The sequence below is a fragment of the Carassius gibelio genome, chromosome B16 (assembly GCF_023724105.1).
Source record: "Carassius gibelio isolate Cgi1373 ecotype wild population from Czech Republic chromosome B16, carGib1.2-hapl.c, whole genome shotgun sequence".
Lineage (NCBI taxonomy): Eukaryota > Metazoa > Chordata > Actinopteri > Cypriniformes > Cyprinidae > Carassius > Carassius gibelio.
Window position 1 is genome coordinate 24,831,079 of NC_068411.1, and position 13,169 is coordinate 24,844,247.

Here is a 13,169-nt window from a genome sequence, read left to right on the forward strand (position 1 = left end):
CTACCAAACACTCCCACCCAACTGAGCGTACACAGAAAAAGAAGGACAAAATTGAATTGTTTTGAGTGTCCTTGACATGGTCCCTTGCGAATCATACAAGGACACTACTGAGTACGTTATCCAGAGTTAATTGAGCAGGATGCCAGCATGGAACATTGTATTTAGTATTGGTGATGCATTTGTGTTATAGATCTGTGGTCACGCTGGATGTGTGACCTTACATGTGACCTCATTCGCATGTGTTTATTTAATCATATCTGTGATGACGTAAAGGGAGAGAGAAAGTGCTTTGCTCTTGTTCTATGAAATATTCAGGTGGATCGCTGCAGCTCTAAATGAGGACGTCCCATCCAGCTCGATGAGCTCCTGTACTTTTTACAGGAACACAATATTCCCTTTTTACCGCTAAGAGAGAACTCTGAATGAAAGGGATATATGATAAATGGTTTGCAAGAGAATCTAATAAAATCGAGCCATAACGCCACAGGCAATGGTTTGTGCCCAGCTATAAGCATTACCTTGGGGATTACGGCTTGTTCACAAAACCCTACTGTTTTACTTTACAGTCTAATCATATTGTAACCCATTTAGATCCCATCTGCTGCCCCTCACTTAATCACATTCGTGTGCCTTAGAAAGGAAAAAAAGGAGTGATCCACCGAGAGAGGATCATGTGATCTGTTATGCTCATCTGTTAACATTATCTACATAGAGCCCTTAGAGGAAGGGGCTTTTTATACGCTTCCCATGATGCTTTGGGGCAGGCGCTTCTGGACCACTTCTTTACATTATGCATTAGGAACAATGTAATGTTTTTGCATGAGCGATTGCAGGAGTTACCAACTACATTAGCCACCCCAGACTGGACACACCGTTGCCTTGAAACCAATGAGCATTTGTCACTATAAGAGAGAAAAAAAAAGTTTGATATAATATACACACATAAATTATATGTATATGTAGCTCAAGTGGTAGAGCATTGGGTTAGCAAGCAAGCGCAAGGTTGGGGTTAGATTCTCCGGGAACACAAGATAGGTAAAAATGTATAGCCTGAATGCACTGTAAGTCACTTTGGATAAAATCGTCTTCTAAATTCATCCATTTAAATTTAATATGTATATAATTTTTTTTACATACAAAAATGTTTTAAATATAATGAGATTTTACATATACTGACAACCTATAATGCAATGACAACTTTTATATTTTACAACAATGACATTTACATTATAAATGAAATGATTTAAATAATAAATAGGGGGGGAAAAGAAAAGTTAAAAAATTTAGCTTGGTAAATTTAAATAATTTCATAAAAAATATAAATCATAATAAGTCAATTATGAGATGGTATGAGATAGTAATGGTTATGACTTGAGTTTTTATGACATATTTATGATTTTTTTCATAAATTTGACTTATCATGACATCTCTTTTCATGATATTGTAATGAATACATTTAATTTTTATGTAAATTATAACTCAAGATCTTATCATTTACACTGTCTGTGTCATAATTTGATTGTTTTTCTTCTTGTTTTTTTTCTTATGTGGTGGATATGGGCTTTCACAGCATGCCATGTATGTGGTGTAGAGAAATTAGGTTTAAAATATAATTAATAGTAAGTAACAAGTGATATTTGTTCAGTTTGGAACATTTGGAAATTGTCCTGTGTGTGTGTTTGCAGAACTCCAGCTCAGAATCGGTGGACTCCAGCGAGGAGATCACAGACACTGAAGATAATGAGGAGGAAGACCTCGGAGTCTTGGATGACCAGAGGAGCATCATCCTGCATCTGCTGTCTCAACTCAAACTGGGCATGGACCTCACACGGGTATACACACACACACACACACACACACACACACACACACACTTGCTGTCCCACCCAAACTTATCGTGAAGTTGAAATGTTTGTGAAACAATTTGGCCATTCCCAACTTGTGTATATTTGCTCTTCCTTTTCATATACAAACAGAAACCACACAAGACTATTTATATCCTCTTGATCTCGGGGAACGAAGGATGGTTTTTCTAGCTTTTTACGATTTGGAAATCTTTATTATTAGATTTTTATTATTAGAACATTGTGGCATACACCCACATCGTATGCCATAAAAGTTTTTTTATGTATTTTTTTAATTATTACAAATGTTTTAGTGGTGGGTTAATGTTTATCTGTAACTCATAATTTGCTTCATATAAAAAAATAGAGGTGTATGTTATGTCCTTATTTAGAATTTAGTTAAATACCGGACAATGGTTTTTTCATGTTTTTTTCTTTGTATTAGGTTTACATGGACATTGTCTAGCTTTGGACAAAGATTGAGCATGTGCTACATTACATGAAGATGAATATAATCAACATAATCATAGCTCAGGGCAAACTCAGTTTCATAATTATACTTTACATAATCAGTTAACAGGAAAAGTTATCTGATTCGATGTTCCTATTGGTCCTCGTGATTAGGAATCTAATGGACTAATTAAAGCTTGTCGAGAGGTGTGGTAATATTATTGTCCTAACTACGCTTCATCAGCCTGAGGAATATTTCAGAGTTGTGATATATGTTTCTCTCTCTACTACCTACCTCGTCTTTGTTTAGTCTCTCTGAGAGGAACATTTCCTTCTGGGCTTGTGTTTATAGTTGAGCAGGATTTGAGCAGTCATTTGGAGAGCTCAGATGATGAAGTTCAGTGATGTGTGTGTGTGTGTGTGTGTGTGTGGATGTGTACTGTAGGCCTCAGGGGGACCGGGCAGAGCATTGATCCATGGAGTCAGAATCTGTGATACAGAGACTAGCATTCAGTTATTATGTTATTACATCTTTGAGCATCAATATTACTGTGTGTTTACACTGACAGCAGATCACGTTGCATAAAGTTGAAAAATATAAAGTAATTTAAGCTGGTGTGGGCGGTATGACCAAAATCTGATCACGATCCGAGTTAATTTTATTTCACGATAATGATATATATATCACAATTGAGTTATTTTTGCTTTAAATAGGGTCTTTGATATCAACATTTTTGATAACATAGACATTTCTTAAATATAAAAAAAAAAAAAAAACTTGAGGTCACTGAAGGCAAGTAAACAGTCATTAATCAAGAATAAATAAGAATAAGAAACTAATTACAAGTAATGGGGTAAAAAAATAAAACTACAGTATATAAAATAAATAAAGCATTATTGGTGCTCCCCTGCCCACCCTTCAAAAACTGTATACATCCAGAGTGAGGAAAAGGGCTCAGAAAATCTGGGTACCTCACATCCAAGTTACTCCCTTTTTAAACTTTTGTCATCTGGCCGGTGCTTCAGAGCCGCAAATACTAGGACAGTGAGGAAGAAAGAAAAGTTTCTTCCCCCAGGCAATTAATCTACCTCATAAACAGTTAAATGTTCCGCACTTATGCAATAAAAATAACCTTATATTTATTTGTTACCACCTCCATCCCAGTACATCCCATTATCATCTAGAGCACAACTGTTCATACAATTTTTTGATAGGATAGAAGGGAATGGGTCAGTGTTATTGGTTGAGTGAATTATTCATTCATGCTAATCAATCAGTGAGATTTTTATGATATTTGAGGATTTAAACCACAGAAACACAGATAAGTTATGCGATACATATATAATATAATATGTTCCCTGCTGCTTAAGTTTCCTCAAATCAGCAGCTATATATTGGTCAGCTAATGCATGCCAATATTATCAATTCTCAGGTGGTGTTGCCCACGTTCATCCTGGAGAAGCGCTCTCTTTTGGAGATGTATGCCAACTTCATGGCCCATCCGGATGTGTTTTTGGCCATCACATCTGGAGGTACAGCAGAGGAACGTATGATCCGGTTTGTGGAATACTATTTGACTGCTTTCCACGAGGGTCGTAAAGGTGCTGTGGCCAAGAAGCCTTACAACCCCATTCTGGGGGAGAGCTTCCAATGCACATGGGACGTACCCCAAGATAAGGTGCGTCCCCTCAGGACTACCAGCTCAAGTCCAGCCCCTGCAGCTGCTCATTCCACCCAGACCGCCTCCAATGAAGGGTTAGGATCTTACCGGCTACGTTTTGTGGCTGAGCAGGTGTCCCACCACCCCCCAGTCTCTGGATTCTACTGCGAATGCAAAGAGCGGCAGATATGCGTCAACACCCATGTTTGGACTAAAAGCAAATTCATGGGCATGTCCATAGGTGTGTCAATGGTTGGAGAAGGTGAGTTTGACGAGTCTCTCTTAACACTAGTTTCAGTTTCAGTATGCTTTATTGGTGTGACAAACATTTTACATAAGAATGCACAGTACATTGGTACCATATCGACTGATAGCAGTACATTTTTGATTTATTGGTATCAGTGGATATTAAGTATTTAATTATTTGTGCTCATTTGACATAATTTTATGCATATTTTAGGTATATTTTTGTTATCCAATGCTTACATAAAATTAATCTTTAAATTATAAGAGTGAATATACAAATAAATCTAAATTTTTCATGATGCATCACTTTATGATGTGATGAGATCATTTCAGTTTGTATCATTCGTATGCTTTTACAGTTTTTGTTAATATTTTGTAATATTTTTTGTATGTGTGTGTGTTTAAGTGTATAGTTGTAGTTATTTTAGGTCAAAAATGAGAAATGTGGCCTTGGCAACTAGCTGAAATAAAATAAGTATTTTTTTAATTTAATGATCCATTTATACAAATCTGTATCAAAATAATGATATACCCATAGCATGAAAATAATGATAGTCTTATAGGTAGTAGTCATAATTTTAATATTAAATGATAATTATTATTTGTATTAATTATTATTTAATATTAAAATAAAAGTTGTGCAGAACACAATACATACGTTTGTTCAAAAATAATACAGTGTAGTGACAAAGAAAGATAAAAGAGTTTTGTACTGTGCTTTTGCAAATTACTTCACCATGTGAAAAATCACAGCCAAACAGAATGTGTTAAGTATAGAATTTTGGACCAATGATATTTCACAGTGGGCGGGGCTATATAGTGCAACAAGATTCCAGTTCATTCAGCTCTCAAGATTCCTCCATAAGATCTTACCATGAGTCAGGTTTACATACTAAACAAAACATGTCTGGAAAAACTGCTAATATAGTTTCTTAGAAGCATTAATTTATTTATAAAGTTGTGTTGTGTTTATGGCAATCATTTTTTTTCTGTTGGGAGCGTTGAGTTTTGTTCATTACAGTTTGATTAAAGCCTGAGGGTTTGCTCATTCAGGCAGAGCTGTTATTCCTGCATCCTCTCAAATGTGTGTCCAAAGAGCATAGCGTTTCAGATCAGCTGATTGTGGTTATGTGAGTGTCGGCCTCGGGGCCTGTGATATTTACTGGTGCTTATATCACAACTCCATCTGTCTCAGAGAATAACAGCAGAAACGTACTGCCGTTTGAAAAACTCTCCCCTTGATGTTTCACTTCACTCAGTCGCTTGATGTTTCATTCTGATTCTAAATCTGGTGAGCTGCCAACAAAGGCAGTATTTTAAGGCATTGTCATCTCGCTCCCTGATGCATAGACTGTTCCAGAATCTCCGCTTTAACTGTTATTACATTTTTTATTTTTTTTTAATGGTTTAACTGTAATAACACATGCATGGCATGATAATTTTCCTCTGTGAAACAGTAAAATGCTCACTATTCTAAAAACCCATTTAAGTTTCCTGATGGAAGCCGTAGTCAATTAGCATTCCGGGCTCGCTACAAATTGACATAATGACTGAATTAAGGGTGTGTGCACAGCCTTAACACAGTGAATGTCCCTCCTACTGATCAGCCATGTCGGCTCCATCAAATGTAGTTTCCTGACGTGTCAGCACAGATGAATTCAACTGTCCTCCACTGGGATCTTCAGAGAAGCTCTGCTCCAGCAGCACTGTTTCAGGCCGCGGCACGCTTGACCCTTCTGGAGCAGAGATCCAGAGACAGGGAGCCGAACCGCACCCGTCCCCTTCAGCTCTCTCGTCTCTGGGAAACAGATGTGCTGTTGTCAGACCTGGCTGAAAGCCCACAGAGATTTTGCCACTAGACAGCTGTCCGTTATGTAACCAGAATAAAAAGAGGCCAGGCCCACTGAGAGAGCTGCTGTGGACATGCTCGCGCTCTTCAGATGTTACCCGAGTTACACAGCTAGACGCGGTTCATCATTTGAATTAATAACTTCCAACTGTAGTTCGAGACTTGCATTATAATATAGTATATTAAAATCAAAGTTCACCAGGAAACTGATTAAATTATTGAGGGGGAAAAAATCTGTCACCCTGACTACTGATGAATCAGAACAGGTCAAAAGACATGACACTGGGCTGTAGAGAACGATTATAGTGGTAATTAAGCTTGAATTTCATTTTTAAAAACTAATAGTCTTAAATGCATGCTAATGAATTGAACCAATTCTAATATGCTCAAAAAAAGTAGTTTTGCTTTAGGATCCAGAGTTTATATTGGTAATAATGTGTCGGCATTAACATAACTGTTTATCATACAGATATAAACAATGTATTAAAAAAATAAAATATTGATCTTAATATTAAACCTTTTAAATTTTCAGCTCTTTTAAATTTTTCCTAATTTACTTTTTTATGGTTTGTTGAGGCTTCCATTTTGCTCATTATTTCAAAGTTTTTTTTATTTTCAATTACTTATATTTATTTATTTTTTGTATTACATTCGCTATAATTATTTTATTGCTTTTAGCATTATAGTATTGTAGTTTTTTAATATTTTATATAAGCTTTTATTTTATTTACTTTTTAGTTTATGTGCTTTTTAGTATATTTCTCTTTTTAATGTATTTATTTGTTCATTCAATTATAGTTTCAGTAATTTAAGTGCTTAATCTTAAACATTTTAATTTAGCTGGTTGCCTTTTTTTTATCTAATATTTATGTGTCAGCTTCATTTCAAATGAACAAAATGTTAGTTATATATATTTTTGTTTTAGTTAACAATAACAATCACTGTCCATAATCCCTCTTTTCAAGCATTTTTATGTGTATTTTTGATTTGTTTACCTATTTATAATGTGGATTAAGTAGCAAAATGAAACCTTTGGAAAGTTCTTAAAACATTAAGTTGCCAGTCAAAATGAATTTTGAGTTATTTGTTAATTTTGACAAAACAATTAAAAATCCTGGATCAACTAAACTAATATTTTGAAATAGGTCATATTGGTTTATATAATATTAGGATCTGATTTCATTATTTCTTTGAGAATTCTTACAGGACATTTGATTTCTTTAGGATTGGTTGGGACTGATTTAGAATTGAAACAGATTTTGGACACAGTCTCATAGATGAAACTGTTTGACATTCAAGAGACCGTTTTTTTTTTTTTTTTGTATTAATGCAAAATCACTGTTCATGTTTTAATTTGATCATAACCTAAACATCTAGCATAATACATTTCTTGCTTTTTGAATTTCTCCTCTGGATGAGTATCGCTGCCAATCTTTTATATGGAGTTGAACTGAAACCATTCTGTACTGTATCTACGGTTCCTGGTGAGTGTGTGACCTGTGTCCTGTGTTTTCCGTTAGGAGTGTTACATCTCTTGGAGCATGATGAGGAGTATGTGTTCACGCTGCCGTCTGCTTACGCCCGCTCCATCCTCACAGTGCCCTGGGTGGAGCTGGGCGGGAAAGTTTCCATCTGCTGCGCCAAAAGCGGATACTCTTCCGCCGTCACATTCCACACCAAACCCTTCTACGGAGGGAAGGTCCACAGGTTAGAGTGCAGAGACTTGTCTTTGAGAGCCTGTTTCATCTGACATCAGGTCAAACCGTTTTTCTTTTGTCGTTCTCCAACAGAGTCACAGCTGAGGTGAAGCACAACCCCACCGGCACCATCGTCTGCAAGGCTCAGGGGGAGTGGAACGGGACTCTGGAGTTCACCTACAGCAGCGGAGAGACCAAAGTGATTGACACCTCCAAACTGCCAGTCATTAAGAAGAAGATCCGGCCACTGGAGAAACAGGGCCAGTACGAATCCAGGTGAGGAGATGCTTTCATGAATTTAGCTTTAGTAATGACAATGCGAGAATTAACAAAGGCATTCCTATAAGCACTTATTCCATTAATTTTACCATTTTATATTTATTTTCATTAGTAGTAGACTTTACATATTATATGAGTAGCAGATTTAAACCTTTATTTAAACGTTAAAAAGTAAAGTTAATAACCATTAAATATTGCTTCAATTAATATTAATTATTGCTAATTGTTGTTAAAATTTCCTCAATTTGAAAACTTGCTAAGTAACTCAATTTTGTTTTGTTTTGATCCCATAAAATCAGATTAGTCAGGTCTGTGTGACAACCCACATATTTACCGTATTTTCCGGACTATAAGTCACACTTTTTTTCATAGTTTGACTGGTCCTGCGACTTATAGTCAGGTGCGAGTTATTTATCAAAATTTATTTGACATGAACCGAGAGAAATGAACTAAGAGACATGAACCAAGAGAAATCATTACCGTCTACAGCCACCAGAGGGCGGTCTATGCTGCTCTGTGCTCCTGTATTCTACCACTGAGCAGTATAGAGCGCCCTCTCGCGGCTGTAGACGGTAATGTTTTCTCTTGGTTCTTGGTTCTAAATAAATGCGACTTATAGTCCAGTGCGACTTATATATGTTTTTTTCCTCATCATGACTTATTTTTGGACTGATGCGACTTATACTCAGTCCAAAAAATAAGGTAATGCTTTTTATGCCTTTTCAAGTTTCTTTAAATTTGTAGTCTTGCTGCTTTTTTTTAAAAGGTGACTTTTTTTTTTAGTTCATAACCATTTAAAAAATACCTCAATTTGGCAATTTTCCATCTTACCTTATAAGCTGAACTAATAAACTAAAATATTTATTTCATGAATTACATTTAGTAGGGATTTAATGTACAACTAGAGAGAGAGAGAGATTTTTCTTTAACCTCTTTAAAAAATTATTTATTTTATGCAGCCATTTGGGTGTAGTGTCGAGAAGGCCAAAACGGTCTGATTGCCAGACTTGCCAAAATAAAAAATGGACTACGGTAAATACATTCATATAAATAATGTGTATTTATTTAGTTACTTTGTTTTATTACTTTAGTCCATTACTGTCTATTTTCATTATGCTTCAAATGGGAGCATAGTGAAACCTTCCTTTTAGGGAAAAGAGGCACTCAGACGATACTAATAAATAACGAGTGTAGAAGATCAGAGCTCAGTGATCCAGATAATACCATGGAGAATGAGCATCCTGCATTTTATTTTAATCCTGCCCCTCTAGAGCTCTTCTAAAATACTCGTGACCCTCATGCTCCGCTCTGGCCCTGAGCGAGCTGCAGGCTTCACTCAATAATCTCTAATGCTGCTTATTGACTTATTGTGGAGGAGAGATCCAGCCGGACAGGACAGAGCCCATCAGAGTAGTCTAATGCTCTCAACCTGGTGTTACCACACACCTTTAATGCAATCAAAAGAAGATACAGAGCGCCAGAGAGGTGCGTGGAAGCAGTGGTATGCAGGCAAAAAGGTTTGGGGTCTAATTTAATAAAAGGTTTAGCTGATTCATCATCTGAGGTTGCCTTTCTTATCCTGATCAATATGGCTAGACATAACACCATTGACGAAACAGCTTTAGCAAGTTTTGCAGCCAGACATCTTTTAAACCTGATTCTTTCCAGACTGTGCACAGTGTTCATGCGACGGTCAGTGAATCGAGCGTTTCCCTGTCTTGTGACAATGATTGACAGGAGGCTATGGCAGCGCGTGACAGCGGCACTGAAGGCCGGCGACATCGATGCGGCCTCTGAACACAAACACCAGTTAGAAGAGAAGCAGAGAAGAGAAGGGAAGCAGAGAACAGCCAGCAGCACCACCTGGAAACCCAAGTACTTCATTAAAGAGGTGAGGCTTTCTAATCCTGCACTAAATAGCATACTTTATGAGGACTTACGGTCTCATTTTTCACATTTACATTTGTTAATAAAACCCCTTTATATTTAGACTGGTTTCAGTTTACCAGACCTCGATCAGGTGTGTTTTTAATGAGACGTCCAAAATTAATAAAAATAAAAGTTCAACCATTCAAAAGTTTAGAGATGCAAGACATTTTTGTGTGTTTGAAGCCTAAAGCTCATCAAGGCTGCGTGATCATAAATACAGTAAAAAGAATAATATTAAGAAATGTTTTATATTATAAATATATTATTTCTCAATGAAAATATTGCTTTTAATTTTTTCAAAATATTGTATATTTTCAAGAATTTTCACAAAAAGTTATTGTAAATAGACTTTAAATTATAGTTATTGTAAACAGAAATATATATATATATATATATATATATATATATATATATATATATATATATATATATATGCTATATATATATATATATATATATGTATATATATATATATATATATATATATATATATATATGCTATATATATATATATATATATATATATGCGCACACACACACACACACACACACACACAGTATATATGCACTTATTTATTAGTGCTGCCAAATCAATTAATCATATCCAAAATGTTTGTGTATACGTAATACATACATTTATATGTATATATGCAGTGAAAACACATACATGTGTATATTTAAGAAATATATGTAATACATATTTCTACATGTCATGTGACTAATTGTTCTGGAAAAGTATGTCATATACAGTACATGTAAAAATTTCTTAAATAGAGGTATGTGTAATTTTATATATATATATATATATATATATATATATATATATATATATATATATATTCTTATTAAATTTCGCACTTTATGGAACGTTATGCGTCATGTCAGTGTATTTACAATGGGGCCAAATATTAATTTCCCTTCACTGTCCTGTCTTTCACGATTAGCTTTAGAGTCATGCAGGATATTGGTTCTCGTATCAGATCTAGCATATCTATTATTTGTTTCTGTCCTTAAATGGGCTGCAGGGGGACGAATGGGTGTACCACAGTCCTCTGTGGAAGACGAAGTGAAGTCAAGCTGGAGCCACATGATCTGGGTCCGTCACAGACCTCCAGCCCTGCAGATGGGAGCGTCCATGTGAGCGAGGGGCTGGCCGACCAATGGGACTCGAGCAACAGGAAAAGAGATTGATCCATTTCTCCAACTCAACTCATGGAGAATGCAAGGTGCCAAAAACTAAAAATGAGCTCGAGGGTGGTTTAAAGAAAAAAAGAAAGAAAAAAAACTCGAAAGCCCCTTTGGATAATGAAGATTTGAATGTGGAGGCCTGAACTGTGTGACCCGGTGCAATATCTTTATATTTGTATATTCATTCTGGTAATCAATACTGAGTAAAGTGATTTTCCACACAGGAGATGTAGCATCTGTATCAGAGTATAAATGTTATATAACTATTTTAGAACACCATAAAGGCAGATATTGATGCAAGCAGCATTCTGGGTATTCGAGAGCAGTGATGTATTCATGTTCAATAGAGCTCACCTCTCATGATCTTACCATTTTATTTGAATGACTGAATCAATCTTTCAATACGAGGACAGTACTGTGCTTGAACTTCCTGAAGAAATAATAAAATGGATATTTAAAGGAATAGCTTTTAAAATCATGTGCAAATGTATGTTCCCCTCATGAGGATTTCGTAAGGTCAGTGATATGCATGCATTAAAGTCACTTCACTTTAAATTCAAGTTGGTTTCTAAAAAGTAGATCTTCAGGAGTTTGACCTTTTCACACGGTTTCATTTTTAACAACACAACTATTTTGTTTTGTTTGTTTTTTAAACCAAGAATCAAAAACTGTTTCTGCAGAATCAAATGCTGTTGGTGTTACTTGGCTCACATGGTCATATATATATACACACAATAAAAAAAAATAAAAAAAATGCATATTGTATTTAATGCTAGTTGTTTTCAAATAAATCAGGAGATTAGACTATTTTTGCGCTCTGTCTAATTAGTAATTGTAATTTTTCAAATTAATTTGAAAATGTCCAAATATACATGGAAACATCATATAGTAATTAACAGGGTCACATGTAGACAACACTGAGCTTTTTCAATAGACAAGTTAGTTTGAGACCAAATGTTGGTTACTGAAACATACATTTCCCATAAAGAAAAATATTTGATTCTTGAGCAAGTTTAATGCAACCATGTGGTTAAATATATTAAATAATGCCAGTGTTGTATACAGACATTCAATGTTTAAAACGAGCTATGTAGTTCATTGTATGTTAGATACTCATTTATACATCATAATTCTTACAAAAATGCATTTAATTTACGATGTATCTAATGTAGTAAAGAGCAGTTGTCAGTTGCACATCCAAATCAGTTGATGTAAGAGTAAAGCCACAAATTCAGATATCAATAATCAGCTTCCCCCTCAGTATTTTCATGACTAGGACAAATGTGTGTAATATTTTTAAAACCAGCTGAACCACCACCAGTTACATAACTTGCTCCTTTTGTAACTTCCATAATAGGCTCAAAGTCTGGACTGAATGAAGACGAGTGCCTCGGAGCGTCTGACAGAGACTGATAATGCTGCATTAAAGCTGCTCCGGTCTCTGTGCCACTGAACACTGAGCTTGGATCAGAACACTGGCCATCAGCACACACACGTTATAGATTATTAAAGTAGATTTCGGGTATATGAAAGCCAGTTTAGCATTTTTACGTGTCATAATTTGCCCATTTTGACTGCAATTATACTGTGTGGTTGTAAAAAAAAAAAGAAAAAAAAAAAAGAATTCCATTTAAAAGGTATTAAAATGGAATTGTATTCAGAATAAACGTGAAAATCACATATTTCGTTTATACTATATTTTACTAGTTCTTTTTTTTTATTTTTATTAATTTTTCTGAATGAATTGTGACTGCTCAGTGTTATGACGTACTTTCACCGAATGATTCGACACGTGACGTAGAGCTCGACTGATTCGTTTAAAAACTTGAAGCTGTTCTGAAAGACGGCAGTCTTGAGCTGCTCCTCGATGTAATGTGCTGTGGCTGCCACCTAGAGGACACCTGCAGAGCAACACCGATGACTTACAGATGGAGAGGTTTTTACTCTTTCTATTAACAGTAGAAAAGATAATCCTTGACAAAATAAAAAAAAAAAGGTTGTGAGATTGCAAGCATGGATAAGGCAG

At 35.4% G+C, this 13,169-nt stretch overlaps 1 protein-coding gene across 3 annotated transcripts in view; it reads left to right on the plus strand.

Moving 5' to 3' along the window:
- The window catches only part of osbpl10b (oxysterol binding protein-like 10b), a 41,698-nt gene extending 30,000 nt beyond the window's left edge, over positions 1 to 11,698 (plus strand). For all 3 annotated transcript variants that reach the window (XM_052578940.1, XM_052578942.1, XM_052578941.1), the window contains 6 exons: positions 1,686 to 1,832; positions 3,728 to 4,217; positions 7,571 to 7,757; positions 7,841 to 8,023; positions 9,764 to 9,917; positions 10,981 to 11,698. In XM_052578940.1, the coding sequence (XP_052434900.1) occupies positions 1,686 to 1,832; positions 3,728 to 4,217; positions 7,571 to 7,757; positions 7,841 to 8,023; positions 9,764 to 9,917; positions 10,981 to 11,025 (1,206 nt within the window). In that variant the 3' untranslated portion in view covers positions 11,026 to 11,698. The remainder of the gene's footprint in view (positions 1 to 1,685; positions 1,833 to 3,727; positions 4,218 to 7,570; positions 7,758 to 7,840; positions 8,024 to 9,763; positions 9,918 to 10,980) is intronic.
- Positions 11,699 to 13,169: the final 1,471 nt, after the last annotated feature.